At 40.9% G+C, this 27,795-nt stretch overlaps 5 protein-coding genes and 1 long non-coding RNA gene across 10 annotated transcripts; 4 read left to right on the plus strand and 2 right to left on the minus strand.

Annotated features, from left to right (window-relative positions):
• The first annotated feature begins 64 nt into the window (after positions 1-64).
• On the plus strand, positions 65-737 carry LOC124198923 (NEDD8). Its single transcript, XM_046594958.1, has 4 exons — positions 65-233; positions 306-323; positions 386-498; positions 587-737. The coding sequence occupies exons 1-4, from the start codon at positions 216-218 to the stop codon at positions 669-671; spliced, it is 234 nt and encodes a 77-aa protein (XP_046450914.1). The 5' UTR covers positions 65-215; the 3' UTR covers positions 672-737.
• Positions 607-1,563, minus strand: LOC124198906 (adenine phosphoribosyltransferase-like). Its single transcript, XM_046594957.1, has 3 exons — positions 1,381-1,563; positions 1,068-1,308; positions 607-999 (listed from the first exon to the last, which is right to left on the minus strand). Exons 1-3 carry the CDS (start codon positions 1,470-1,472, stop codon positions 784-786), a joined length of 549 nt encoding a protein of 182 aa, XP_046450913.1. The 5' UTR covers positions 1,473-1,563; the 3' UTR covers positions 607-783.
• A 1,579-nt stretch (positions 1,564-3,142) lies between these two features.
• Positions 3,143-3,774, plus strand: LOC124198939. Its single transcript, XR_006876753.1, has 3 exons — positions 3,143-3,255; positions 3,405-3,504; positions 3,725-3,774. It is a non-coding gene; the product is annotated as an uncharacterized LOC124198939 (long non-coding RNA).
• Positions 3,775-4,889: 1,115 nt separating this feature from the next.
• On the minus strand, positions 4,890-12,490 carry LOC124198769. 3 transcript variants are annotated; one of them, XM_046594803.1, is made up of 10 exons: positions 12,360-12,490; positions 7,408-7,618; positions 6,945-7,328; positions 6,822-6,863; positions 6,631-6,749; positions 6,308-6,563; positions 6,187-6,237; positions 5,608-6,106; positions 5,416-5,543; positions 4,890-5,342 (listed from the first exon to the last, which is right to left on the minus strand). In XM_046594803.1, exons 2-10 carry the CDS (start codon positions 7,553-7,555, stop codon positions 5,329-5,331), a joined length of 1,641 nt encoding a protein of 546 aa, XP_046450759.1. In that variant the 5' UTR covers positions 7,556-7,618; positions 12,360-12,490; the 3' UTR covers positions 4,890-5,328. The 3 variants fall into 3 exon arrangements, with proteins under 3 accessions (XP_046450759.1, XP_046450775.1, XP_046450766.1); XM_046594819.1 differs by lacking the exon at positions 12,360-12,490 and adding an exon at positions 9,807-11,914; XM_046594810.1 differs by lacking the exon at positions 12,360-12,490 and adding an exon at positions 8,378-11,914.
• A 339-nt stretch (positions 12,491-12,829) lies between these two features.
• On the plus strand, positions 12,830-18,702 carry LOC124198809 (facilitated trehalose transporter Tret1-2 homolog). 3 transcript variants are annotated; one of them, XM_046594867.1, is made up of 8 exons: positions 12,830-13,037; positions 13,448-13,537; positions 16,379-16,511; positions 16,596-16,810; positions 16,896-17,146; positions 17,208-17,442; positions 17,506-17,786; positions 17,858-18,702. In XM_046594867.1, exons 2-8 carry the CDS (start codon positions 13,496-13,498, stop codon positions 18,264-18,266), a joined length of 1,566 nt encoding a protein of 521 aa, XP_046450823.1. In that variant the 5' UTR covers positions 12,830-13,037; positions 13,448-13,495; the 3' UTR covers positions 18,267-18,702. The 3 variants fall into 3 exon arrangements, with proteins under 3 accessions (XP_046450823.1, XP_046450808.1, XP_046450815.1); XM_046594852.1 differs by having other exon boundaries at positions 12,913-13,038; positions 13,452-13,537; XM_046594859.1 differs by lacking the exon at positions 12,830-13,037 and adding an exon at positions 13,110-13,324 and having other exon boundaries at positions 13,452-13,537.
• Positions 18,703-19,487: 785 nt separating this feature from the next.
• LOC124198748 (protein RRP5 homolog) lies at positions 19,488-26,574 on the plus strand. Its single transcript, XM_046594760.1, has 10 exons — positions 19,488-19,720; positions 19,811-19,975; positions 20,040-20,357; positions 20,419-20,688; positions 20,747-21,189; positions 21,256-21,901; positions 21,964-23,910; positions 24,002-24,233; positions 24,621-24,786; positions 26,158-26,574. Exons 1-10 carry the CDS (start codon positions 19,616-19,618, stop codon positions 26,327-26,329), a joined length of 4,464 nt encoding a protein of 1,487 aa, XP_046450716.1. The 5' UTR covers positions 19,488-19,615; the 3' UTR covers positions 26,330-26,574.
• The last annotated feature ends 1,221 nt before the right edge of the window (positions 26,575-27,795 follow it).

Raw genomic sequence — 27,795 nt, forward strand, 5'->3', positions numbered from 1 at the left:
ATCAAGTTGCAATTTGTAAATTGTCAACCGATAAAGGCACTGTTATTCACACATCGCAACACTGTGAATTATTCTTCTCACCAAAAAAAAATCTGACTTTCGGCTGTAAAACGAAATTTTCTTTCCTCAGTCATTATAAACCGCTGTCAATAGGGATTATTCTAAAAGAAGTAACAGAAGTTGTCACATTCTTGCTCGTGTGAAATCTCCTTAAAATGCTCATCAAGGTTAAGGTATAGAAACAAAGTGAAATAATATCCATTTATTCAGCCTCTGTTAATTCGTCGATTTTTTTTATTTTGCAGACACTAACTGGAAAAGAGGTAACTCCCGATTGATTCAAATTTAATTTGCTACGCATAGTATATTCATTAAATGAATTTAGATTGAAATCGACATAGAACCGACTGATAAAGTCGAACGCATCAAAGAACGAGTAGAAGAGAAAGAGGGAATCCCACCTCCACAACAAAGACTTATCTTTTCAGGAAAGCAAATGTAAGAAATATATTTTTTAAATCTACAGGAAACTGGTTCTCATTTTGAATTTCATTATATTATCTGTGGTGCTTATTTTGAAATATAGGAATGATGAGAAAACTGCTGCTGATTATAAAGTCCAAGGAGGATCTGTATTGCATTTGGTGTTAGCTTTGCGTGGTGGCTTATAATTGTTTTTCCCATCTCATTGTCATGTAATAACAAGTTCAACAATGAAATACAAATTTGAAAAATAACAATATCTGATGCAATGGAATGCTATTGAACTGAATTTACTGTTAATCAAAAAGTAATGAGAGATTCAACAGGAGCATCCACATTTTTTGAGCCTTCAAGTTGGTCCAATTCGAGAAGAACCAAACATCCAACAACTTTTGCATCTAGGCCTTTGAGAAGCTTGCAGGTTGCTCCTAGACTTCCTCCAGTTGCAATCAAGTCATCAATAACCAACACTCGCTGTCCTTGACTGATGCTATCTTCTTGTATTTCCAGTACATCCTGTATATGAGATTACTTCAGATTAATACACACATTAAAAATAAATGGAGAAAAGTACTAAAACTTACACTGCGATATTCCAAGGTATAAGCTATTTCTTTACAGACACCAGGCAAACGTCCCTTCTTCCGTATTGGTACAAATCCAGCATTGAGTTTTACGGCCAGTAAAGGTGCAAGGATAAAACCTCTTGATTCGAGACCCACTATTACATCAACATCATTCCACTTAAGTTTTTCAATCTTCGCCACCATAAGATCAATTACACTTTTCAAGCATGCTGGATCCCTCAAGATGGAGAATATGTCTCTGAAATGGAAACAGAATGAAAAATGTCATTGAGTTAATCTTCAATCTAGCAAATCAAATTTTATACAATACCGAAATATAATTCCTTCTTTTGGAAAGTCAGGGTAACTTTTTATTTTGTCTTTCAAGTCAGAAAGTGTCGAATCATATAACGTTGAATCCATTTTCTCTGGTCGATGGTCGTAACTGATAATTTATGCAGTCGTTTCCTAGCAGACACTTGTGGATCTGACTTGTTTCCGTTGGTCGCGCGATCACGTGATCATCGAAAATCAATCACTCAAGGATACGGTGGCCTATGCTATTTGCTATGCTTGAACTAACTTGAGTATAAAGGCGGCATGAGGCGGCTAATCAAAAGGAAGATTTTGTATTTACAATTTTTTAATATTACGGCATATAAGCTGTTGAACAATATTGCATTAAATAATTAAATTTTAAATTGTATAAATTTATCGTAAAGTTTTCTACTTAAAATCTGTTTCCTAAATCAAATATCCCATCTTGCGTAGCTAGTCGTTTGTCCTCCTACCTTATAAAGCCATGTTGAGTTCTGACTAATCAATAATTGAAAGATTGCTAATCTCATAAAAACCAATCGATTTATCTAAAATGAATTCATCTCAAGTTTTTTCAACGGAAGTGTTTGGCATGATAGCCGCCCTGGTTATGGGATTCCTAGTAAGGATGATATGTGCTGTAGTCAGGATCAGGACTACATTCACCAACCAATCAGATTTAGACGTCACCGAACCGGACGAGCTCCAGGATCAGAATAACGCTTCACATTCCGTGACAGAATGTCTAATAATAAAGGAAGAGGAGCAAGGAACGGAAGGAACTACCCACGTATTTTCCTTTCCATCAGAACTAGATTTGATTAAACCACGTCTGCATGAACCCGGTTCTTCCAGACTGCAGTGAAGACTCATCGCCAACAGTGACCCTTGAGTGAACCGGGCGATGTTTCTAGGCTGGCGGAATTGGGTGAAGAAAATTTATTGCTAACTTGTCTCGACGGCTGCTGCTCTCAACCAATAAGATGCTGAGGACTATCCCGGCTCAATAAGTCTATCACCATCGAGGCATCGACTGATGAAAGTTGCTATCCTTGTGGGCAGAACGAAGATTAATCTGCGGTCGCATAAAACATTTTTCAAAAACCAACCGCAAAGGAGATGGCAGCACTGCCTGTTCCAAAAACTGGTGTAATGATGACGCATTCGACGAACGCCGCCAAATCTTTTCAGAAAATAACGCAATATGCCATGTCACAGGACCCTTCGGAGACCGACGCTATCGAGACCTCAGCACAGTCGGTAATAGCGGCCGATTCTTTTTCCACTCCATTAGAAACCACACCCGACTCTGGTGTCGTCGGTAACAAGAAGCGCAAAGAGAAAAACAAGAATAAGAAAATCAAAAGAAAAGGCAGTCATGGCAAAAAGTAGAAGGGCTTTTAAATGGGAAGATAAACTGACTGATAAAATATCCGAAGTTTGGGTACCAATAGTAGGAATTTTCTTTGAAAATGGTCTGCTCTGTCAGCTGATTACACAAAATTTGAGGAGGGGGGTGGTTGCAGTCGAAGAATCGATTATTTTTTGTTTTGGGAGGGGGGGTCGATTTTTCTACCGGGGGGGGGGGGGGCTTACCAGATAATTATATACCAAACAGAAATGGTATTATATTTAAATTAAAACTTATTCCCTTATCGTTTTTGAGCTGTTTGGATTTTGAGGGGGGGGGGTTGATTTTTTATCAATTATAATTTCTAATTTCAATCGATATCGTATCATCGTAAGCGGTAAGCATGCTGATTAGAAGAAAATTCTTTGTCTGCTTTCCGCTGCTTTCGTTTGGTTGTAAGAGACAAAGTTCAAGATTTATATTGTTATGGATTTATTTTCTTTTGATAACCGTCATGCTCCATGCTGTTTATAGCAGGTAATACAAATAGAATGATGTGGGAGCTATAGAAGACCTATTCCAAATTTGTGAAATGTTAGTTCTTAGCCTTTATCATGTAGGCCTAATTGCCCTGTTGATGCATGGCAGTTTGTTTGTATTATTGTAACCAATTTCTTTTTTTGCAGATTTGAGGCCAGAGCCAGCCATCATATCAACAAGATATGCAAGTTTTTCTTGTGCAGGTCAGCAGGTGTTACCCTGTCATCAGCAAGGATCATCGCTTGGGTAATGATTTCCTTTACTTCTAATGACCTGTTACATGCTAGATATTTTAATGCTGCATTACCTGCATCAATGCAGAGAATTAAATGTAAGCCTTTAATTATCCCATTTATTAACACTACGTTGGTGGTGAAATGAGGATTTACCTCATTTTCAACTTTTCCTTACTTGTTGTTTCTGTCTTGAATATTTTTCGTAACCTATTTTTCTTTTTTTCATTTAGATACACAGCATCCCAGATGCCTGGCTGTATTTCCTATGCATAAAGGTAGGACAAAATTGATCTTTATTTTTCCTTTTTGACAATTTTTGGTGGCGTTGATTACAAATCGTTACGTAGTCACGGACTATGTTTCTTCCTGAGCTAGGCGGTTGACTGCAACTTTTTCGCTTTTTCTCTCTCTGTTTTTGTTTTTTCTCAGTCAGGGTCCTAAAAATCTCATTTGTTGAACGACTGCAGATCAGGCTTGTTTTGTTTTGTGCCTCACAACTTTTTCCGTGGGTAAACCTTCAGATCTTTGAACTTTAAACACTTGAAGCAAAGTGCAACAAGACAATTTTTTTACCATGAGGAACCTGCCGACACACCGGCACCTCCTCATTTATCTTTTCTTTTCTATTAATGTTTTTGTGTGGCTACTTGTTGAAGGTAGAATCAAAAAAGTAATGCGCATTCTATAAAGTTACCATTTAAATCCACATAAATGTTTCATAGTTGCCGAGTATTGATAACATAGAGACATTTACTTCGCGTTCATTATTCTTCTTAAGAGAACAATTGTTCTCTATTGTTGTGTGTTAAAGCTTGACAACCAATATAACAGGGTATTTGAGTCGCCAGGAGAAATATATGCTTCTGGCCTTCTGAGCAAATACTGCCGGATCTATTGGACCGTTGATTAAAATCTGTGACGAATAGCATAATTAGGAAACACTTTCATGCGCATGTCTGCAATCTGGATTGTAAATGTCTCATTCCTTCGGGAATTAATTATTTGATCAAATTCAAAGCCAAATCACGGAATCTGGGTCATGCAGCTTTGCCATCGCAAACTATAGAACGGTGTGTTGCCGTTTTATGTTGTTTTTTGACTTTTTGGGTCAAAGCCGTATAATGCCTATTCATTTTCCCTATGTAGGCTATGGCTACTTATTGTCCCGGTTGAGTGAGAGGATTTTAATATTTGCATGATGAGTAAAAAAATTATTGATTGAATCTTCGTAGTTTCATTGTGTTAAAGAGCCGTCAGGTGCAGGAAAATTGATTTGGAATGTTTCAATTATGAAATGTGTTGGACAGGACAAAAGAATTGCGTCGGATCGTTTGGCGATTGAATCCTAAAGAAATGCTTTTCTGTCAATCAACGTGAATGATTCCGAAGACAAAGTCTTATCAAACTTCCCAGACTCTCGTTCTAGTAGTTTATTTTCGTATTTGAGCCATTTCCTGCATGGTGGAATCGATTTTACTTGGGCAGTAGTGCAGAAATATTCAATTATTCAGTTGGGTCAGTAAACTTGATTTGGCATTAAAATACAATCGATAATGAAATGTCAACGGGAATTATTAATTTTTACGGTCCGTTCATCACACATAAAAAAAGTATATTGAGATTTCCAGTTTATACCCCAGACATCCATTAAAGTTTGAAATTGGAAGGTACAAGGCTTATGAACGACAAAATGGATTCGTTATGTACGTTTCGCCACAGCAGGCATTATAAAGATACATATGAAGGGAATATCTATGCAGTATGCTTTTCTCGATTATGTGTTCGATTCAAATAATTTAACAAAGGCGCCTTTGAAGTGATTTGGTTTCCCCGCTTAATTTGTCGTTTCTTTCGTTCAAAATAAAACAATAGGATTGTAAGTACTGAAATTAAAATGATAAAACAACAAATTCATCGTTACCACAGTCCAGTTCGTCACTATGATCGAAACAGTTGTAGTCCCTATCGCAACGCTTTGAGTTGTGGATGCAAAATCCATCGCCGCAACGCCACTCGATATCGGTCAAACATTCCGACACTCCTTCACACCTGCGTACGTCCGAGTTTTATCAAATCCGCTGCAGTCAAATATTAATTGTCTACTGAAATTTACTTGAATGAATTAGATCCGAGGGGAAGGCAGGACTCGGTGTATGCACGACAAAAACCTCCGCAACCGCTCGGATCTTCCGGGTTGGGAGCCCATCGGCAAACCGGAACGATTTCTTCTAATCGGGCGACGCAGACTTCTCCCGATCGACATTGACTGCACAATTGATCGAATGTGGCTATTGACGTGTTACTAAATCGGAAATGTGTTTGCCCCGCCTTTGTCGGTCGAATGACACTGAAAGAGATTCGCGGTCGGGGCGTTCGGAATCGGGTGGCAGCACAACTGCACGGTCGGATCTCAATGTCCGCAGCTGACACAGTCGATCCGGCAATGCAAGGTGTGTTGACGTTGTTTGGCAGGTTGGCAGTCGACTCAATAGGCTCGTCGGGTCGCTTGTCCCGTAACAAACACCGACGGTTACGTGATTGCATCCGCATAGGGTCGCAAGACGTTTCTGAGTAACATTCGGGCGTCCACTGTGTCCATTGTCCCCAACTAGCTGTGTAACAGAAAGTAAAAACATATCAGAAGTAGGCTAATTGAATAATGGCAGTACAATTAAATCAATAGGTCCCATACCTAAAACTTTGTGCGGTGGTACCAGATGTTTGACACTTGTCGGTACGATTTCTTTTGTGGAAAATGTGAATTGTTATACATTTGGGGGGTTTGATAGAATTGAACAAAAGAGAGAAAGAACCTGCAAATTTGACTGTAGTCAAATTAATTGACCAATTCTCAGACGTGTGGCCGTAATGTCCTTCCTTCCGGTGGAGATCGCTGGTGAAAGCATGTGCCATTTTCTCGGCGACCATGACATCCGCGTGATTTAGGTGGATCTGAAATTGAATTCGGATCAAAGGATTTTTCAAACTGATGTTGGGAACGACCCCAAAGATGGCGGAACGATTGTACAATGCCGAGAGGAGCGGTGATGACTGAAACGAGCGATCCATCTGCATCCGTTATTCCTAAATGAAATTACTCTCGAAAGTGAATTTTCAAAAGTTCACAGTTTCTTACTTTTTGCTGTAACTCGTTTGTGAGATCTTTAAACAATGTCGTATTAACTGAACTCCCGTCAAAGGTCTCGAACAGAATTGAATGATTGAATACGTGGAATTCTCCGTAAATTATGTTGGCTGTTGGATAGAATTTGGAATCAAATTACGTTGAAGACTTATCATCGTCAGTCGAGTTCCAATATTTTATACCTGCTGGAGCCTGCGGAGGTTGAAAGATCGTGCCTCCTTTCCCTAATATCGTTTGAACATTGACAATTATACCACGATTGGACATTTCATCATTCACCAATTTCATATGCAAACTTGATTTACCAGTGAAATAAATTACGGTGGCGATAGTGACTCCGAGAAAGAGAACCGACCACATGCAGATACAGAATCCCAAAATCGATTTGGCTGCTTGTCGACAGCTGACGAAATTAGATGAAAACGTCACTGAAGATTTTGGGTTCGTTTCGCTGGCACGGCTACTGTCGACGCTCTTCACGGAATGTTGGCTCCAGTATGGCATCTGCATGCTGGCGGATGTCAGATTGGTGGAGCCGATCGTGCCATCACTCGCCAGTCTAGGGTGCATGCTCAAATGAGCGGAAGCAATTTCGTCGATGGAGCGTATACTGGATCGAACGCTAGCGATGTACTCGGATGACGAAGGGTTGTTTAACAAAGGGTTGTAGAAATTGAGCGCCGGCAGTTCTGCAAAATATGTTTTGAATGATTCAGTTATATGTTCGTTTAGATAAAAAACCTTGGGTGAAATCATTTGAAATCTGACCTGAAAGAGCAATAGCGAACCTTCGTTGATCGGGAGGTGATCTTCCGTAGTTGGAATAAGTAGGAGACTCCTCTCGAGAGGGATTTGTTGTCGGAGTGGAATTTCTCGTGAATCCGTAATCGTCTTTGATCGATTCGTCTTTTCCCATTTTATTGATTTTACTGGCGAATCTCGGGTAGATTCTGCGACCGCCGTCTAGACATCAATCCGACTGAAATCGCAATTTGACACTGCGTTACTTTCTGGAAAGACTTATTTTGTTTTTATTTATTTTTAGAAAAAGAAAAGCCGATCATGTGTCCGGATGTGATGATGTGGTGAGGGTTTTCCCTTCCGGTCTAGGTGACGTTGACCGACCAACCAGTTTTCATTAGATAGGGTGGGGCAATACAACCGGATATAAGAGGAACTTTTCGGTGATTGCACCGGAAATAGCAAGAATATATTACTCTACAAGTCTATTTTTATTTCACTTTCTAAATAAGTGACTTTCTGAGGATGATTGAAAAATGGTTGCTAGGTCGTCGCCAGTAGAATGTAATTTAATATACGAACAGAATTTTGCGATTTAATCAGCGAGAGTAAATTTCGTGGCGTATCGTAACTCACCGCCACACAAGAAAATGAAATAATTTAGTTTAAGATATCCGAGCAATTAATGTCCACTGACAGAAATAATCAATTTCGTTATTGGAGGATGTTGAAAATTTTTTAAATGGCACAATTTCTAGTTGAAATAAGCAATGACTGTTATGTCAGCAATATCGCGATTTCCATTTCCCAATGTAAATTCATACTGCTCTCAGAAATTTGAATATTTTTCAATGTAAATCAGTTTGCTGCAATACTTTCAAAAAATATCCGCTGACAAGAAAGAGAATACCAACGAAATTTAACAGCGGGCAACTGTTTCTGATTGAGATGGACACCACACTTTGTTATCTTTCTAAAATTAAAAAAATATAATTACCAATAATTTTCCCCCAGCGTGAAGCGAAGAGATGAATTATTCTCGATAGAAAAACACAATTAATCCAAATAATTTCCGATGCGAGTATAATATTCTCCACTCAGAGATAAAAGAGTCGACCAGCGATTCCGAGTGTCTGAAATACTAATGCCAACTGGAATTCAGATTTTTCCCCGGCGGTGTCGGAAATTGTCGGTCTCCCTGTTATTTCGAACACGTGCTTTGAGTGCTGCCCACTTCCTTTCAAACCCACTGAATGATGGATGCCACAGCCTTTTGAAAAGCACCACACCATCTAGAACTACACGGATGGCTCAACAGAAGCCGCAAAAGCCTTGATTGATGGTAAACCTCAAGCTCATTTGGACAGGCATTTTACGATGGGTGTTTTAATCAAATCCTTCGATCTTTTTAACAAGACACTTTACGTGGTAAAGTAGTTAGACGGAAAACACGCTCGAAATATTTAATATCGTGAAACGCGCTAAAAGTGTAAAAATAACTCCCACGCATGACGGACTAGCTTAAACTTGTTACAACCTGCTTTAATGATAGAAATCATTTGTGTCATTGAATAGATACTCAAAACTCGTTATCACACAGATGTTGGACCAGACTTCTTATAATGATGTCAGGTTTGCTATTAAAAATTTAACTTAGAAATCGTCAAAGTTGTGACATGATAAGAATCGTATTACCAAACAAGAATGTAACAAAGATGTCACAACATTAAAGAAATATAATAAGGAATTTATTTATTTTTTAACGTTACTATAATCGAAAAGAAAAAAGCACCTGTGAAATTGGTTCCACGTTAAGCTTTGCTCCCGTGAGATGGCATAGTATGGTAATAATAGGTGACCTACACTATACGCATAAACTGAGGAAAAAAAACTGGTTTTTCCCATACCGAAAGTATTTTCGATTATCATTATGGAAATGATTTGCCTGCAACATCTTGTTGTTTGATGTCGAGGACGTTCTCATTCAATTCAAATATTCCAAATCAAAGAGAGTGAAATGAGGAAATCAATTTTGAGGGCAGCTGTATACATATAGGCCTAACATGTCTATAGAGTTGAAGGAATCTCAATGCTATATCCTGTAAATGGCACATCAAGGATTTTGTTGATAGAGAAATTCTATGGGCACCAAAATTTGCTACGCGGTCTAGAAAATTACTTATAGCCATATCCTTGAATTTTTCTGCTGATGCAAACAAAAAGGACGCAATTTCATGATGGAACTTTTTAGAAAGTAGCGCATCCTCCTCATTCCTCCAACAGTTTCTAGTTTGCACCGGTATATGCTCTATTATCTGCAACATCTATCACGTGAAAATGCTAACCGCAATGTATAATCCAAATCAATGGTCAAACATACATGTATCTGAATAGAGCCATGAATAATGACGTGCTATTAGACATACCAAGAATCTGAAATAGAATGGGTTTCCATGATGGAATAGCCTATACTGGAAAATGATTGCTACGGTTTGCCATAGTCGAACAAGCCGAAATGAGAATGGCAAGTTCCCACGAATGAGAATGGGTTAGTGGCTTGCGGATTGGTAACAATTCCGAGCCCCTGCTGGCCATTCCGATTTCGACTTGTACTGACCGATTGTGTATTACTGTGTCATAAAGTAGGACAGTCCGACATATGCGCTGTTCCTGTTTTTTCTGTCTCCTTATTCGGACTATTGCGTTGTTGCTCGCGTGACGAAAACAATTAAAATCTCAAGGTGAACCACAATATTTTCAGGGTATTCCACTCATCGTATTCTACATCGCCCAGTGATAAATGTAGCCTTTACTATTATAAGAAACTTGCGGAAGTTGAGGAAAAGTTGTAAGTGGGACTTGTATAAAAGATTGCGCAAAAAGTTTTGGATCTTTGGCCTTGAATGGAACCAGAAATTTGGAACCCAAAATCTATGGTTAGCGTGTCGGGAGCTGGCCGCCAGCCGTTCGGGATCAGAATTTACCTTGACCCAAACTATAGCGGTGTTTTTGTGTGCTACTACGTGAATCCTTTTCCTTCCTTCCTTTTCCTCCTCAAAAAATTTAAATAAAAAGAACGATGATCGACCGGGAAAATAGAAAAACGGAATTCATCACTATACACACGATCTAATGTTTTAATTAAAAAAATCACTAGAGCAAGTTCGATCACGCGCGCTTGAATTTAATTCAGTTTGAATCAAAACGCCGCTCGTTCACCGCCTGTCATTAAATAGATTCCCGTTCAAGAGGTTGCATTTCTTGTCATCTGACTACATAATCATCAGTTTTTTTAAGAAACATACCATCAGTCTTAGTTTGACACCGAATGAAGTGACGTCACTCATGTTTCGGATGAAAAATTCCGACACACGAAAGTGAACGATTCGGAAAGGGGGGGCCCGTTCCACGCAGGTGTAATGTACTAGCGAGCTGGTTTGAAATAATAATAATTTATGCAACGAAGACATCAGTAGAGAACTTGACATGAGTATAGCCAGGAAATATTTCTGCGTCACATGAGTCACGCTGAATCGTGATCAACGATAAAACTGGGACTCATTAAATCAATTTTTTCTTGGGAATCGTCGTTGGGAGCAAGTGAGAGCGAAACGACATCGTCTCGTAAGTTTTACACGCAAAGTTGTGAGCTTCGATCCGGTCGCAATGCGACATTGCTTCTTCCACCTGCGTCGTGATGACGCCAGAAATACAACAAAAACATATCTATATATTCATAAGCTTAGCAGCTGTATAATCCAGCAATAATCGATTGATTTCCCACCCGCGCGAAGAAAAATCCGGCGCCGGGACGTCCAGATTGAACTGGCTTGTACCGGATTGCGAAAAAAAAGTAAAAACCCGCCGTTACTTAATAACGAAGAAATAGCCCAAACATATTCGGGTCATACACTTTTGAGACAGAACCCTTAAAAGTGATTCGAATTATGTTTCCTCCGGAATTCTAAAGTCAGGTGAATAGGAACTGTCAAATCTTGCGGCTTACAAACGCGAAAAGTTGACATGCGCAAAAGTAAACAGCGTAAACCCTCGATAGCAGCCGCCCAATGTGTTACATAACAACCCCAAATGCCGGACCAAATGAAAAACCTGAACTAGTAGATTGAGGAATTAGGTCTAAATGCCAACAAAGGAAAGGTGTATCAGTGTGCCCACAGTGCGGTATAGACGAACGTCTTGGCAACCAGTTCGAGAGTTCTAGTCTTTATTTTCTTTTTCATTTCCATATCTACTATTCACCTTGGCCAAGGTCGTACAGGTAGAATGCCTAGTTTAGCCGTCTCTCCCCCCATAGCTCCAAAAGTCTGTATGCCTTGTGTGTTTGTTTGCTTATGTTGGTTTTTCCGTTTTTCGCTCTCTCTCTCTTTTTAAAAGGAAAGGGCAGCAGGACAATAGGATGGGGATTTCAACCAAAAATAAGGGAAGAAAATAAGAAAGAAAGGAGAAGATGTCCCCAGGTGTAGCAGTCACGGTCGTATCCGCGCACTCTCTTTATACTTTTACACCCAAGTACACGGCGCCATCAGCAGTTCTTTCCTCTTCCAGCATATTCTATACAATCAGCGGAGTAACGTGCGCATCCTCCGCTCTCTGTGCGATTGATGAAACATTTCCGATTTTTCGTGACACAAACTGTTTATTGTAAATAGTTTGGCGCACCTGCGGCTGACATCTGTGTGTTTATTTTGTTTGCACAATTGCGCGTCCGTGTTTTTATTTTCGGCGCTGAAGGGAAGTGCAACTTCTTTGTGTACTCATTTCTATACCGGTTTTTTGAAAAAAAACAAAACAACAACCTTGGTAGTATGAAAAGGCGGATCGGCTACTGGGAAATCAATGTTCGCTTATTATGAATTAGGCAAATACAAGTGAAAATCGTTGTAATGATTTCTATTATCGACTGATTGATCAGGTTACCCTTCCGCACTCTTTTTCTTTTAAATCCTTTGACTTTGTACCTTGTCAAGAAGAAAAGAGTGCAATCGATTTCCCAAAAGAAACCTCAATAAAACGAAGGTCTCCGACGTTCGTTTCACCTCGGCGCGCAGTATAGTCCATTGTAGTAGATCCCGTAGACGACAGCTCTGTGCTAAGGTTGTTGGAAAACTCGGCGACCAAAGCACGTGGTGTATTCCATCTGATTATTGCGTGTCTGTTCTGCTATTGGATCCTCGTATTTTTTATTTCAAACGATCGCATCCCCCCTCCAAACTTTGCTCTCACTGGCGCGCGCACTTACGTGTTTGTGTGTATATGTGGCTTATATACCTTCTCCGCCGGAATCCCCAGCACACACACTCCTTGAGGCCCTCCTACTTTCCCCCCGGAGCACAGCGACAGCACAACTGTGCACCCGGACTGGCTTGAGAAGATGGAGGGGGGTTTACATGGCCCGGAACAAAGCTCCGAGACTTCACTCGACGGTAGACAGTGGTGCTGTTAACTACTTTGTATAACTGCCTGCGCGGGTTGTTTTTTTCTCTATCTGTCCAGGACACACAAAAAGAAAGGAAAACCGTTGCTAAAATATTTTTTAAAGTTTGGTCGTTGACTTTGTTTCGTTTCTATTTGAAATAAGTGTGACACTGTTTAACTTGGACATCCATTTCAAACTGGTTTTATCGTCTTTTAAAAAAAGTAAGTCACTGCCATATAAATCTATTTCTGTGTATACGTACCTATGCGATTAAACCGTACGAATTCAGTCTTGCGTGAAGCATGTGCGAGCCGGTTGCCTATACCAACGCGAGTAGTGGCTGAATTTTTCAGAACGTAAGAAATTGGGGGATCCGGTGGGAGTATAAACAAATGTGGATCACTTGTGTGTAAGTCGCAGATAGTGAGTGACCGCAACATCCCATTGACAAGAAAACTCGGCTAGTAGAACGTCTTACTAACTGTATAGATTTCTAGATGTTTCCCAGTGAGTTTTCTACAAGCTCAATTTGGCTTTAGACACGTTACAGTGGTGGTCTGTTGCCAACTGATGAAACTTGACAATGAAATCTCACATTGAACTGCCTAAAAGCTTTTTCTATCCATTTATCCAGGTTAACTTTAACAAGGAACAGATCAGCGAAAAACAGCCGCCATCATGCTGCGCCTATTCAAGAATCCTCGCAAAGTTATGGTTCAGGTAACAAGATCCTCAGACTGTCACTCTTTATCTGTTATTTGCTTCATCTATCGCTGGAGCATGTACGTCTCATCTTTCTCCATTTCTGCGCCAACCGCGTACATCGATCTTGCGACACATAATAAGCGCGTAGGGTCCTAATCGTTTTGTGATGTTGCATCTGTCACTGTACCTGGTACGCACAGATATACCCCGAGATTGATAAAAAGGGGGGAGGACTATATATAAAAAGGGGGATCAACAGCCTCGGATTTCTGTTGCTTAATCAGAGACAGAGTCTTTTATACAAGACGGGTCGTTTTCTCTTCGTTGGCAGTTGTGTCTAGCCTAGTTCTTTCTTGTCGCCATGACGTAGCGACAGCTGAAATAGTCTAGCTCCTTTTTTTGTTGTTGTTTCCATTTTGCTGACTGCAGGTTATTGATGGATGTTACGTGTTTTGCGGATGGTATTATTTGCGGTATTTATAAGGAATTTCTCCTGGGAAGTCGGTTTGATCCGATTTTTTCCAACGGTGTAATAATAGATAGGGCACGCATATAGCTGCCGAATGCGTAAAGAAGAAAAGAAAAATCACTGCGGAAACAAATCTCTGGGATTGTTTTTAGAATCTTTTTATCAACAAAAGAATAGCACCGATTTTTTCGCTCGTACTTTAATTCTAGTGGAAGGCAGCCAAGTAGTGTGCGTCTCTGAAGGGGGAGTTTGAACTCGATGATATAAATAGATTGTCAGATTTTGTACGTTAAAAGTTGAACAGAAGACTGGATTTCTCGCAGCGAAAATGAAAAATCCAATATTCTTCTTAATCTTGTTTTGAACGTTCAATATTCGGGAGAGATTTTTCTGGATTTTTCTCAAAAGTTTCCTTGTACAGTACTACGCGGATGATGAGTGAGAGGTGATATGTCCGTGATCGTGTTTACGACCTTCAGGTTCATTGTGTTGTTACGCGAACGTGAGCTGCTTGTCAGTTGGCCGCAGGAAAATCGGGGAATCAGAGATTGGTGGAGAATGCAGGCTCCATGTTATATGCGCGTCTGATGTCGGCACAGAACAAAGAAGGTCTTTTTACCCTACTATCGGCGAAAGATTTGCACATAATAATCGAAAAATTCCTTTAATAGATGAATGAAATTGGGACCCGACAGAAAGAAATTTGAGCGCCAGCTTAAATGATTTCTCGCGAAAAGACTAATTCTAGTCAGCATGAACACACTTATAGGCTTTCACTCTTTTTGTGTCGATAACAAAACTATTTGGCCGAGTAGGTCAGATAATAATTACAGGTGGAAGGACATATTAGACCGTTGAGAAAAGAAAATTTTATAACCGGTTATTTAATTGAAATTCGCCATTCCATTGAAATAGGCACCGCGAAAGGGAATCATTATCAATAGTATGCTATAATTTGAAACGAAAGATTCAAGGCATTCTAGTATCTGTAGCAAGCAACCATGGCCTCAATGCGACAAAACTTTTACGGCTCAAACAAAAACGCTGCAAAACAAAAAATAATACTTTTCACAATTCGCTAAAATGATTTTTAAAAAAATTTCTTTTTCACTTTATACTGACTTGCAACTTTTTTCTCCTGGCCTGGTACCGATGGTACAAACGAGTGGAAAAACCCATGATGAATTTTTGTTTCTTTCGTTCCCTGTTATACTCGTAAAAGAAGTGGGTTACACAAGCAAAAAGCAGGTAGAAAAGGACAAGGGGGTGTGCCCCTTCTTTCCACCACTTTTTACTTACCTGCAGCAGCCTGGTACGATCTGACACGAAACATTTTTGCTCCAGGTGATTTTCTCTCTCTCTTCTCTTTCCTCTATTAGTTCTGGCTCTCTCAACTCCTTTCATTTCTTTTGGCTCCTGTCGCTTTCTTCCTTCTTATAAGAGGTTTACAAGTGGCTATTTCAACACTTTGCCGTGTCTGAAGATTTTCATTTTTGCGCAGTTCTTCACACCCAATGCACGACGCAGTTTATAAATGCGACGTCAAATATATTTAAGTCGCTCGCTAATTAATGGGTTGTAATATCGCCTTACGGGGACACGGAGAAGATGAAACCCCGCGTCACGCGAGTCAAGGATTCTGCGATCGATGTCAACTAACGTTATTAGATTGTTGACCGTCCTTCCGAATTCGATTACGTCATGTGGCAACCAAGTCTGTATCGTTTGCAACACGACGTTTTTCTCTTGCTGAATCAGAAATTCCAATTGGATATTAGAAATCGACCACAGGAGGGGTTATGTCAACCCCATATCGGGTGATTGTGTACGCAGAAAATTGGCCGTGCCAGGAGCGAACTAAAAAAAACATCGTTATTCTAGGGAGTATCATCTCAGTGACGTTTCAAGTCGTTACAAAACCCACCCAGAATAGATATGTACCGGAAACTGAGCCTTGAACGCACGAAAATCAAAATTTGGTTGGTGGGCCTTTGCTAAAGCGAAAATAAGAGCGCAATTTTCTATCTGGCCAGGGATTTTTCTATTACCGTCTCGTGACAGCTGGTGGAAAAACGGGAACTCTGTTGCCAAGTTTCATCCTTACCCTATCTCTATGTAACGTCTCCGCGCTTCTTCGCGTCACTTGCATTTCTTTTTTCCTTGTCAGGGTCCCGAAGTAGTTTTTGGCAATCCAAGTTTTTTGCACCGACACACACACAACAGCGTCGAGATATGTGCCAAGGCGACATGCCGAAGGCTCGACACGTCCTTCTCCCAGTTCAGATTTTTCCAGTTTCCCGTTTGTGGAACCTTAGCAATGAATAACCCACGTCAAATTGGTTTAATCTTTTAATTCATTTCTCTATAAAAATGTATTTGTCTTTTAGATGGGAGCTGCTGCTGCAGCTTCACTGTCCTTCATGATTATGGGTATGGTGCGAGCCTGGTCCAGCCCAGGTATGCCGTCATTGTTGGACTCCAAGGCAGTTCCTCTCACTGAGTCGGACGTCTCATGGATTAGTAAGTTGGGACACCTGCAACTTCCCAAGGTCTTGAGATGGTGTCTGCTGTGGTAATAACAGGTTGCGTATTTCCCATCAACAGGCAGCATCCCACCGCTGGCGTCTTTGGTCGGCAGTTTGCTGGCTGGACCTTGTCTGACTATTCTGGGTAGGAGACGGACATTGATGTTGATTTCCATCCCGTACAGCTTGGGATTCTTGTTGATTGGCTTCGCCTCTCACAGTTCCATGCTTTACATTGGGCGCATCTTGGATGGGGCCATGATTGGCTTCAGCGCCCCATCGGCACAAATTTTCGTGAGTTTCTATTTCTTGTTTCTACTCATATATGATCGATCAATAAACTGAAACTCTCTCTTGGGATTATTTTGCGCTGCAACAGATTGGCGAATGCGCATCGCCGCGAGTGCGCGGTGCTCTCGGAGCTTTCACTGCAATCTTTCTCTCGTTGGGTATTTTGATCACCTATGTAATTGGCGCTTTCGTTCCGTGGAACGTACTGGCCTGGATATTGAGCGCTTTTCCAGCTCTACTTTTCGGAGCCATGTACATGATGCCCGAAACGCCCTCCTGGCTTCTTTCGAAGAACCGCGAAGAGGAAGCCAAAAAGTCGTTGCAATTCCTTCGAGGAGCGTAAGTGTTATTTTATTACGATGATTGAGTTATAACCTCAATTTCATTTTCGTGATAATAGGCACACGGACATTACTGGCGAATTCGAGCGCTTGAAGGCTAACATGGCCAAAGGTGCCAATTCACAGCAAATCCAACCCAGGGAGTTGTTGAAAGGATCTGTCCTCAAGCCTCTTTTGCTCTCGATGGCCCTCATGTTGCTGCAACAGTTTAGCGGCATCAACTCCATCATTTATTTCACAGTGTTCATTTTCCAGAAGGCTGGCAGCACCATGGACAAGAACTTGTCCACCATCGTAAGTTGACTTTTATTCAGGATTGTTTTCGAAGTGATTTGCTAATCAAATTTTGATCTACAGATTGTCGGTATCGTGCAACTTTTGGCCACTATCGCTTCCATGTTTTTGGTGGACAGGGCCGGTCGACGACTTCTTCTCCTCGTGTCCGGTGTCGTCATGGCAATCTCTCTGGCCGCTCTTGGAGCTTTCTTCTACATGCTGGAAGTCTACGGTAACGATGTGCAGCTAACACTCGGATGGCTTCCACTAGCTAGTTTGCTACTCTTCATCATCGCCTACTCTAGCGGTTTCGCTAATGTTCCTTTCCTCATCATGGGCGAACTCTTCCCTGCCAAATTCAGGTAATTGCTTCTTTTCAAATTCTTAATGCGGAGCACAAATCTAAATCTATTTTGTTTATTCCATTTTTCAGGAGCATTTTGGGATCTCTTGCTTCTTGCTTCAATTTACTCTGCACATTTACAATCATTCGAAGCTTCGGAGACATGAACAAGACCATGGGTGAATACGGCACCTTTTGGTTTTACATGTCTTGGTGTGTCGTGGGCGTTTTCTTCGTCTATTTCTTCCTGCCTGAAACCAAAGGCAAATCATTCGAGGAAATCGAGCGCATGTTCGCCAACAAGAAGAAGCAACAGTTGTATGCGGCTGGTGCCGAGACAACGATCGGCGCAGCAGCTGACAAGAACGATGTTTTCACAGTAGAAACCATTCCCCGGGCGCACATTGATGAACGATCGTCCCAGTCGCATTCAAATGACGGGTATGATATGGATAGCGACGAAGAGGATAACGGAGAAGTTGTAGCAACTCCACTGTAAACTTAATTATTAGATTTTTTAAAAAATGATTTCCGTAGCCATCACGGCCAACATGTTTTCATCGTGATTGATTTTTTTTTTGTATGTGTTTTAACCCGTAAACAAAAAAGTGCATATTTTAATTATTTTTGCTATTATGTCGGATACAATTATGTCTTCACTGACGGAGCGTGTGTTTAAAGGGTTGCTAGACGTGGTTTGGCAGCAAAATTGAAAATGAACGGGAACAATTTCGTTTTGTTCGTAATTTTTAAAATGTGTAAATGATGTTTTCAGACGCGGCACCAAAAGCACGTCAAACTGTAGCCATAGATTAACCTCATAACATATTCTACATTAACTTCAAAGTTAGTTTCCATGTACATAGTATAATGCCAATATCTTTGAATTAAGACAATGGATGTAATTAAATACAAAGAACAAAGTACAAAATCTATGCTAATTTTGTGTATTTTTATTGGATTTGATGGTGACACACTATTCATTTTACAACAGTTCACTAGTGGAGGTTCTAGTGAGCGGGTTTGACTTCTTTCTTGCTGGGCTTCACCATATTGTACAGAATAATGACACCAATGAACCCATATGTGGCCAAGGCAACCTGCATAAATGAAGACAAACAAATTTTTAAAATGAAGAAAAGCTATCTATCAATAAAACATGGAAATAGGAAAACGGTAGATTCAATGTGTGGATCTATGAGTGGAAAGTAGAAATGCTTAGGGCCACTCGTAATTTTGCTAAGTTTCCCAGACTAAGCTCAGAGTCAAACAACACAGAAGAAAGTTAAAAATTTGATGGTGAAATTTTAAATTATAAATTTTAATTAAAAAAATTCTACTTAAATGAATTGACGATGAATACATAAGAATGGAACAATTGTTTTACATAACAATAGAGTTAACTACTTACATTCGCTCGTCCGCGAAGGGTGGTGGAGTTGAAGATTCTGGACATTCCAGTGAATTGGCTTTCGGCAGCGTGATCTCCAGCCATTTTAAAGTGATTTATCTGAAATAATTAACCTGGTGTTATTTACTAAGTTCAGTGTAAACCACAAATGTCGTATATACGTGATTTTAAGCGGCGAAATGGAGTCGAGAAGATCACGAAAGTGATGGCGAAGACAGACGAAGTGCAAGGCAATGTTGCCAGACGATGAAATTCGACTTATCATTTAAATCAATTACGGAAAATCGGCAACGGAGGCTTTTTTACGTTGAAAACTCAATTTCTTCTGCTGTTAGGTATCATAAACACGTGCTTTTCAAACCTCGAGTAAAACTGTAAAACTGATTTTCAATTGATCAAATTTCATTGGATAAAGCTGTGAAATATTATTGACTATCATGGCTATTGTGGAAGAAAATTTTCCTCGTGGTTCAAAAACTAAAGATGACAAAAGAGAACGTCACGCAAATGAGAAAAAGAGGAAAGTTGAAAGCTTGTTTAAGGTAAGGAAGCCAAGTGATTTTCATGTTATGTTGTATCAGCCAGTCAAATTACATTTTGAATCGGTATTAATGCATCTGTTTTGTAATTAGAATTCTGCTACAAAGAAAGTCAATAAGAGACGCTTGAACCAGAAAAAGAAGCATTCAAAATTGAAGAAGGAAAAGCAGGAATTGCAATCATTAACCACCAAAGAGAAAAAAGTTATCGAGAAGGAAAAAATAATGCTTGAATCCATCGAACCCTTTACATTCAAAGTAAATCTCTATTAAATTGTTAATGAACTGTAGATAGGACAACCTATTCATGATTTTTTTTTAGATGCTTGCTGAAGGCATGCAGGTTTTGAGTAGAGTACAAGAAGTCAGAGAATTGGATGTGCTTCTGAGTCTTCCTGGAAGGATTCAAGCTGTTGTCCCTATTACAAATATTTCAGCACCATACAGTAAATTGATTGACATGCTGGCCCAAGATGAAGAAGTTGAGGCTAAAGGATTAAAAGAAATCCTGACTGAGGGAGATTTATTTCCATGCAGCATTAAAGAAGTGACTAATGATGGCTCTTTTAAAGTCACAGCATCTTTAAATCCAGTTGATGTCAACAGTGACATTCCATCAACAGCCCTCTGCAAAGGAATGGTATGTTATTTCGCTTGTTTTTGGATTGTGATATGTGATCACTAACTTTGTTTTACATTAGAAAATGACTGCAGCTGTGCAAAGTGTGGAAGATCACGGATACGTTATGGACGTTGGCATTCTAAATGTACGCAGTTTTTTAACAAAAGTACCAGATCAAGACTTGGCTGTAGGTCAAATTGTATCTGTCTGTGTGACTGGCTGTCAAATTGATGGCCATGTAGCAACATTGACTCTTTCAACAGTTGAATCTGTCAAATTCAAGCAAAATGTGGAACTTAATCTATCCACTCTTATCCCAGCGACGAAACTTCATGTGACTGTGAACAAGGTAATTTCTGCAATTTATACAATTCAAAGCAACTGCTGTAATTAATTTCATATATTAGGTTCTTCCCCAAGGTTTGACCGTTACTTTTGGTAACATGGTGGGTTACATCCATAAAGATCACCTCGTTAATATTAATGACAGCGTATCAGCATATGAGAAGAGTGCCAACTATACAGCTATCGTGTTGTATACGTTGCCCCTGGTTAATGCAGTCTATCTCAGCTTGAAATCGTCGCTTGTTAAGCCCGACTTGAGTGTGAATGAAAAGGCTACCATTGCCCTTGGTGAATTCTTTGAAGCCACTATAACCGAGTCCACTTCTGCTGGACTTTTCGTGCAATTGAACAAAAAGGCTAAAGGATTTGTTCCACTTCGACATCTCAGTGACAACCAAGATATTTTCGAAGATACTAGAGCTCTGTTTCCGGTTAAATCACGTAAGAGATGTCGCGTACTCTATCATGCATCTCTTGACGACATATACATCTGCACAATGAAAAAGTAAGTGTTTTAAGGACCATTAGTATAAGAGGAATGAAGGCCTAACTTATGTTTTTTTTTTTTCAGATCTCTCATTACTCAGAAGGCGTTGCGATATGAAGACTTCACTGTCGGAGAGATACTGGAAGGCAAAATAGATTCGGTTTCACCCGCTGGTGTTTCAGTTCACTTGGGCGTCAATTTGAAAGGTTTCATTCCAAAACTGCACTGGGCGGACGACCCTAGACTGAAAAAACCAGAATTAAGATTTCGTGTTGGTGAGCCTATTACTTGCCGTGTTCTCAAGGTGATGATCGACAGAAAAACAATTCATTTGACCTGCAAGAAATCAATGCTCGACGAAAAAGTTGTTGCCTACAGTTGTACGAGCCAGTTGGAGACAAATCTTGCTTTGAAGGGAACTGTTGCTCTCATAGAGAAAGGTGGAGTTCTAGTTTCATTTTTCGACGGACTCACTGGATATATTCCAGGAAACAGACTGTTGAAGAATGGGATTACCGATATTCATCATTATTTCTACATGGGGAAAGTTATTGATTGCAAAGTTGAGAGCATTAACGAATCTGGCAAAGTTATCTTGACACTGGCCGGGTCAGGCTTGACTAAACCAAAAAGTCTTCCAGAGAAACCAATTCTAAATTTGGGAACTATTGTGGAATGCAAAGTTGAACGAGTTTATGATGCGGTTGAAGGCAACAGCAGAGGACTCGAGGTATTTCAGTTTCATTTCGATCATAGCACTTATAACAATTATATTTGATTTTTTTTCTACAGGTTTCAATTCCATCGTTAGAGACTACCGGAATCATCCCAGTGGAACATTTGTCGGATTTCCCTAAAGCTGCATCCCATCTGCTTGACTGTTACCGTCCAGGTCAGGTCATCAAAGAGGCCGTCGTCTATATGTCCTCTAAACTGCAAACGGTGTTGACTCTCAAACCCAACATTATCAATTTCATCAAGGGAAATGGTTACCCCAAATCTGTGGATGAGGTCGCTATGGGTTCGACCTTGCCTTGCGTAGCTACACTCCACAGACCTTTCGGAGTCTTTGCACAACTGCTGTGCCCTCCCAACAAGTTCGATGTTCTCTTCCCACCCGGCAAGATGTCCCCGAATCTTTATTCTTACATGGAAAACGGCACCATGCATATGACCTTGGAAGGCGAAGTTATTAAGATCGAAAAAGAGGAGAAGAAGATTTTTCTGAGTGCACTAAATGCCTACGCACCGGAAAACGCAGCCCGTGTACTGGAAGCTTATCTAAAGATTGAAGAAAAGATTAAGGTCCACTTAAGGGAGAGCTCAGACGAAGGATTGAAAAATCTAGCCAGCTTGAAACTTGGTGACGTGGTTGTTGGTAAATTGCTAACAGAATTTGACTCATCCGCCGATTTGGAGTTTGAATTGCCACACGGAATAAATGGAATTGTTCCGGCTTATCATCATGCCAAAAAGGACTTCAAGAAAAATGACTTGATCGTTGGTTCTGTTATGTATGTCGACCCGATTATGAAGAAGGTTTACGTCACAACAAGAGAAGACGTCATTCATTGCATCACAGGCACCGCCAAGTTTGATCCCAGAGGCAAGAAACAAAGAGGAAAAATTATTTTGAATATGGACTACTTTAGTTTGGTGTCAATCACTGATGGAAACGCCAAAGACGTAGCTTTCACTTCCAATATTAGGAGCATCAATGAAACTTCTGTCCCATTACCGCCTCCATTCGAAGTTGGAGCTGTAGTTCATGTGGCTATTAACTTCGACACGGAACTTGGGAGAATTGCTACGTACCACACGACTCCTAAAAGATGGATTATTCTTGATCTCTCTCACATCAAGCGCACTTCTTCTTCTTCAGATGGCAGCCCAAACAAGAAAAAACTTAAAAAAGATGCTGTTTCTATTGAAGGCAAAACAACAAAAGACAAAAATAAGAAAACACAGCAAGAGCAGTTATCCGACTTAAATGATACAATCGATTCTGAAAAATCAGCCGTATTGGAAGTCAATAATAAGAAAACGAAGACAAAAGCCAAGAAGAATGAAAATAAGAAAAAACAGGAAGCCCAAGAACGTGACGTTTCCCACAAGAAAAAATCTGTATCAAATGGAAAGAGAAGTACGCCGGAAGACAAAGAAACTGCGCATCCTGAAGGTGAAAAGGCTCTTTCTCCATCCAAGAAGAGACGAGTTGAACCACCTACCCCTAGGAAGTCGAAGAAAATCAATCATTTAGAATTGCCGCGGCTATCGATCACGTCAACATTCAAATGGGACGATGACATTACGACTCTACCACTGTCGACTTCTCACATCGCCGATAGTTCCGATTCAGAAGATGATGACGCGGAAAAAGAAAAGGCGGTGGTTAAAGATCGCCGTGAAAGGGCACGTGAAAAATTGGAGGAAGCCAAGGTGAACGAAGCTAAATTGTCGCAAATTGAAGAAGAGCTGAACAATCCGGAACGAGCGCCCGTGACCACAGACGACTTTGACCGTATGGTGCTCGCCTCGCCCAACAGCTCTATTTTGTGGGTCCAGTACATGGCGTTCCATCTGGAGAACGCCGAGATTGAAAAGGCGCGGACAGTGGCCCAGAGGGCACTCAAGATCATGAGCTTCCGAGAGGAACAGGAAAAATTCAACGTCTGGATTGCTTGGCTCAATTTGGAGCACATGTACGGCACAACCGAAGGCTACGAGTCCACTTTGCAGGTAATCATCATAAATTAAACCAAGGCATTGGCTATGGTCGTGTTGTGCATAATAATGTGATGAGCAATGTGTTCCCTCTTGTCGCCCACAGGAAGCGATCCGCTATAACGAGCCTTTCAAAGTGTATCGCCAGATGGCTTTGAACTTCGAACAAAGCGGCAAGTTTGACGATGCCGAGTCGCTCTACACCACAATGCTGAAGAAATACAAGCAGAACAAGTCTGTGTGGATAAATGCCTGCCTTTTCTACGTACGAAATTCAAAATTGGACACGGCGCGCGGTGTTTTCCAGAGGGCATTGTCGATCCTCGACAAAAAAGAACGTAAGCGCATTTTTTTAAGTAATACAATCCATTCAACGCATCCGCAGTTTGGAGAGGCCCCCGCAACGTTTGTTTCATGGCCGTTGATAAATGGAGTGACTTGTTCTTGTTCTTCTTCCTCCTTCTTGTTCTTCTACCTATTCCTCATTCTTCAATCACTCCCACTCCCACCCTCTAACCATTACTTCACCACACCGTGAGTCTGGTTGGTGTCGCCTCTCCTTATCTTTATTTTGATTTCCATCCTAGCGCCATGTTCTCTAGGTGCGCATTCACTAACTGGGTTAATTGTTGTACTCTGGTTCTGAATGTCCAAAAACGTTCTCGTGTCCTGTTCATTTGAATTTCCTGGCCCCTTTTAATTTTCTCGTATTTCTGGTTTGACAGACATTGACTTGATCAGTCGGTTCGCTCAACTGGAGATGAAGTTTGGACAAGTAGGCCGTGGCAAAACGCTGTTTGACACCTTGATGATGTCCTATCCCAAGAGGACGGATCTCTGGCTGGTGTACATCGACACGCTTACCAAAGTCGACGATATAGAAAGTGCACGGTGAGAAATTTCGACATTATTAAGACTTTTGTTTGAGTCGTGTTTCTTTTTTCGTTGTTATCCCCTCTTCTTTTCATTTTTTTAAAATGTAAAATCTCCCCACGGCCACTTCACTGTGATGAGAAAACCGTACGTAGGCGAGCCTCATTTTTTAAAAAGAGTCGTTTCTTGCGCCGCTGTGTATTTATACGTTGTATGATTGATATTCCCGAACAATAACTTCTAATCCCCCCGCAACCCATTTCCTTCTCTCCAAGTTCCATTTTCCCTCTGTCCCTCTCTTTTTTTTCTCTCTCTTCTCTCACTTTTTATTATTTTTATTTTCGTTTCATTCTTTAAATTAGTATGTATTGAGGTAAAGAGGATTTGTGTTGTCCAACCGTCGGAAAAGAGAGGCTCTCGGAGTTGAGGTAGTTGTAGTAGTCGTAGTAAGAAAAAGATTCCTATTCTTTTTGGCCGTTCGGCACTGGCCAGCGCGCATGCTGGTTGGATAGAAAGAGAGAGAGTTGTTCGCCCAGTTTTTCCAGGTTGTTGTTTTTGGCGTTTGCATCCTACTTGTAGATGCAGAAAATTTTTATCTTGTAGTTGAACAAACAAGATTTGCCACTCAAAACTATTTCTAGATTTGCCATGGTCAAAACATTCTGCCCAAGACAGGCGTTAAGAAGATAGCGTAACGTGTTTCTCTTAACAAAAATTCAGCTTGACATATCAATCGTCATTTTTTTCACCTTTTACTTACGGTATGTGAAAGAAATGGGGGGAACGGTTGTCTTAATAGTTTGTTCCGATGGCCGTTCTTGGCTGATTGAGGTTTGTGACCCAGATTATCAAACTGGTCATCGGTTCAGCCCTTTTTTTTATTGCTATTATTTTTAACTACCACCTTCCACAACCCGTGTGCTCCGTTTTTTTGTTTGACCGAGGCGCTCCCAATTCTGTATTGCGCCATGTCCAGGTCGGCGGCCAGCACTTCGTCTTCATTAATTTTTTCCTAGCTCTTTTTTTTGTTTTTGTTTTTTAATTTTTCTCTGGCTCCCCCCTTTTCCTCTGATAATTCGAACTCGTGACATGTTCATTTTCGAGTCTCGGTTCTCCGCTTCCGTCGTCATTTGCAAAGGGGGAGAAAAGTAGGAAGACGGAGTGATTATGACTTCACGCACAGGCCCAAAAAGAATGCAACTCCCATCGCTATAGGGTCCCTGTCTGTCTTAGTCTCACGGAAGCTTATGATTTTGTTTCCTTTTTCTTATCTTTTTGCCTTCGTGATTAATTCTTCTTCCACTTTTTGTTGTTGTTGTTGATGTTGTTGTGTGCTGGTGGGTGTACTTTTCCTTCCCGACTAATTACGGTTGATTGTGCAATTTGTAGGCAAGTCCTGGAACGCTGCATCACTCTGCAGCTGCCAGCCAAAAAGATGAAGACGATCTTTCAAAAGTTTCTAGAGTTTGAAACGCATCACGGCGATGAAGAGAAGCAGGACTACGTTCGAAAGAAGGCGCTCGACTACGTCGAGTCGAAAACCGAAGCTGTCGACGAATAAACCCAACAACAAGATTTGGAGATTGTACGTATGTGTGTCGGATCAGGGGAAATACCCACACACATCTTTCTTCGTTGGTCGCCGCCGTCGTCTCATTTGCTGACATGTGGGTTTTTTTTTAAATATTTCCTCCTACATTCTATTACCATAAATCGGTCGATGTTCTTTTTGGTGTTAACATGACTTGAAGCGATTCGCCAATAAAACATTGAGCGTCCCGTCGCTGGCCGAAACTCTGAATGACAGATACTTGTACTGTGCGTTTGATTAATAATCCAAAATTTCGTTTTTACTTTCACGATCGATTGGTCTGCGACGAGTCCCTTGGTCCGTGATGAATGCGATGATCCTCTTCAGTTGGTAAGTCGAAGAAAAACAAAAGGAAAATGCCATTGTTAGCCTATGGCTCTTGACGAGCCATTCATCTTTCCTTATTTTTTCCAAATGAGAATATTCACTATGCAATCACGTCGTCTTTATTATTAGGTAGACACATTTGGGAAGAGAAGAAGAAGAAAAAAACAAAAAAAGGAATCTTTTTTTCTTCTTTTTGGCTGTCTAATATCATCGATCCATCATTGGCGTTTGCGTGAGTCAGAGTGATCTGCGTGCTGGTTGCTGCCGCAGCTGCAGAGAGAGTGATGGACACCCGTGAGCGGCGCTCCTCTTCTCCCAGCTCCCTTCATCTGCAGGTGAGCTGTTGTGTGTAGCAGGCCATCAGCCATCAGCCGAGTGAGAATCTCCCCGAAATAAAAAGGTTCTCTTGATTGTGCCGTAAGGGAGAAGAGAGAGTTGCTGACTGACTGCTGTTAGTTAGTCTAATTCTTTCGCCGTGTTGGTAGCAGTGTGTGTGTAAAGTTGAAACGGGGGGGGGGGGGGGGAAGAGGAATGCCCTCGTATATATGCCGACGCTATCGGATCATCAGAAGGGCTGGCCGAGTATCCATTTGAGAGTTCTCAATCGGGTCGTTGAGGCAAACAGCACAGCCGTCTAGCGTATATTCATCACAGACACTTTGGCGCGCTCGTGTAGCTTCTTTCTTTCTCCCTTAACTCGCCTCGTCATAACAGAGGTGGGTAGGGGGGAGAGAGAAAAGTTTAAAAGGAGAAGAGGAAGTGTGGCGCCTCCAGGTGTGTGTCAGTAGATTTTCGGGTTACGGGCTGAAGTATGTGTGTGTGTGTATCTATCTGGGCTTTAGAGAAAAGTCTTTTTGGAAACATTAGAGAGTGAGCTACCACCTCTTCTATCTTCTCTCAAGATGTTTCATCGTTTCTCTTCTTGTCTTGCGTCTGCCCTCTTCTTCCTTTGAGTTTAAAGCGATGGGGTCGGTCGCCTCTTGCGCCCGTCCATTTCGGTCCATCTCCATCCCTCCCCATTTATTCGGTATAACAGCCTCCTTCCTTGTTTGGCCCATACTTTCCCGTTTTGTCGATTTGACTGGCTAATATTTTCTTTTCTTCTGAAA

This window comes from Daphnia pulex, chromosome 1, assembly GCF_021134715.1.
Source record: "Daphnia pulex isolate KAP4 chromosome 1, ASM2113471v1".
NCBI lineage: Eukaryota > Metazoa > Arthropoda > Branchiopoda > Diplostraca > Daphniidae > Daphnia > Daphnia pulex.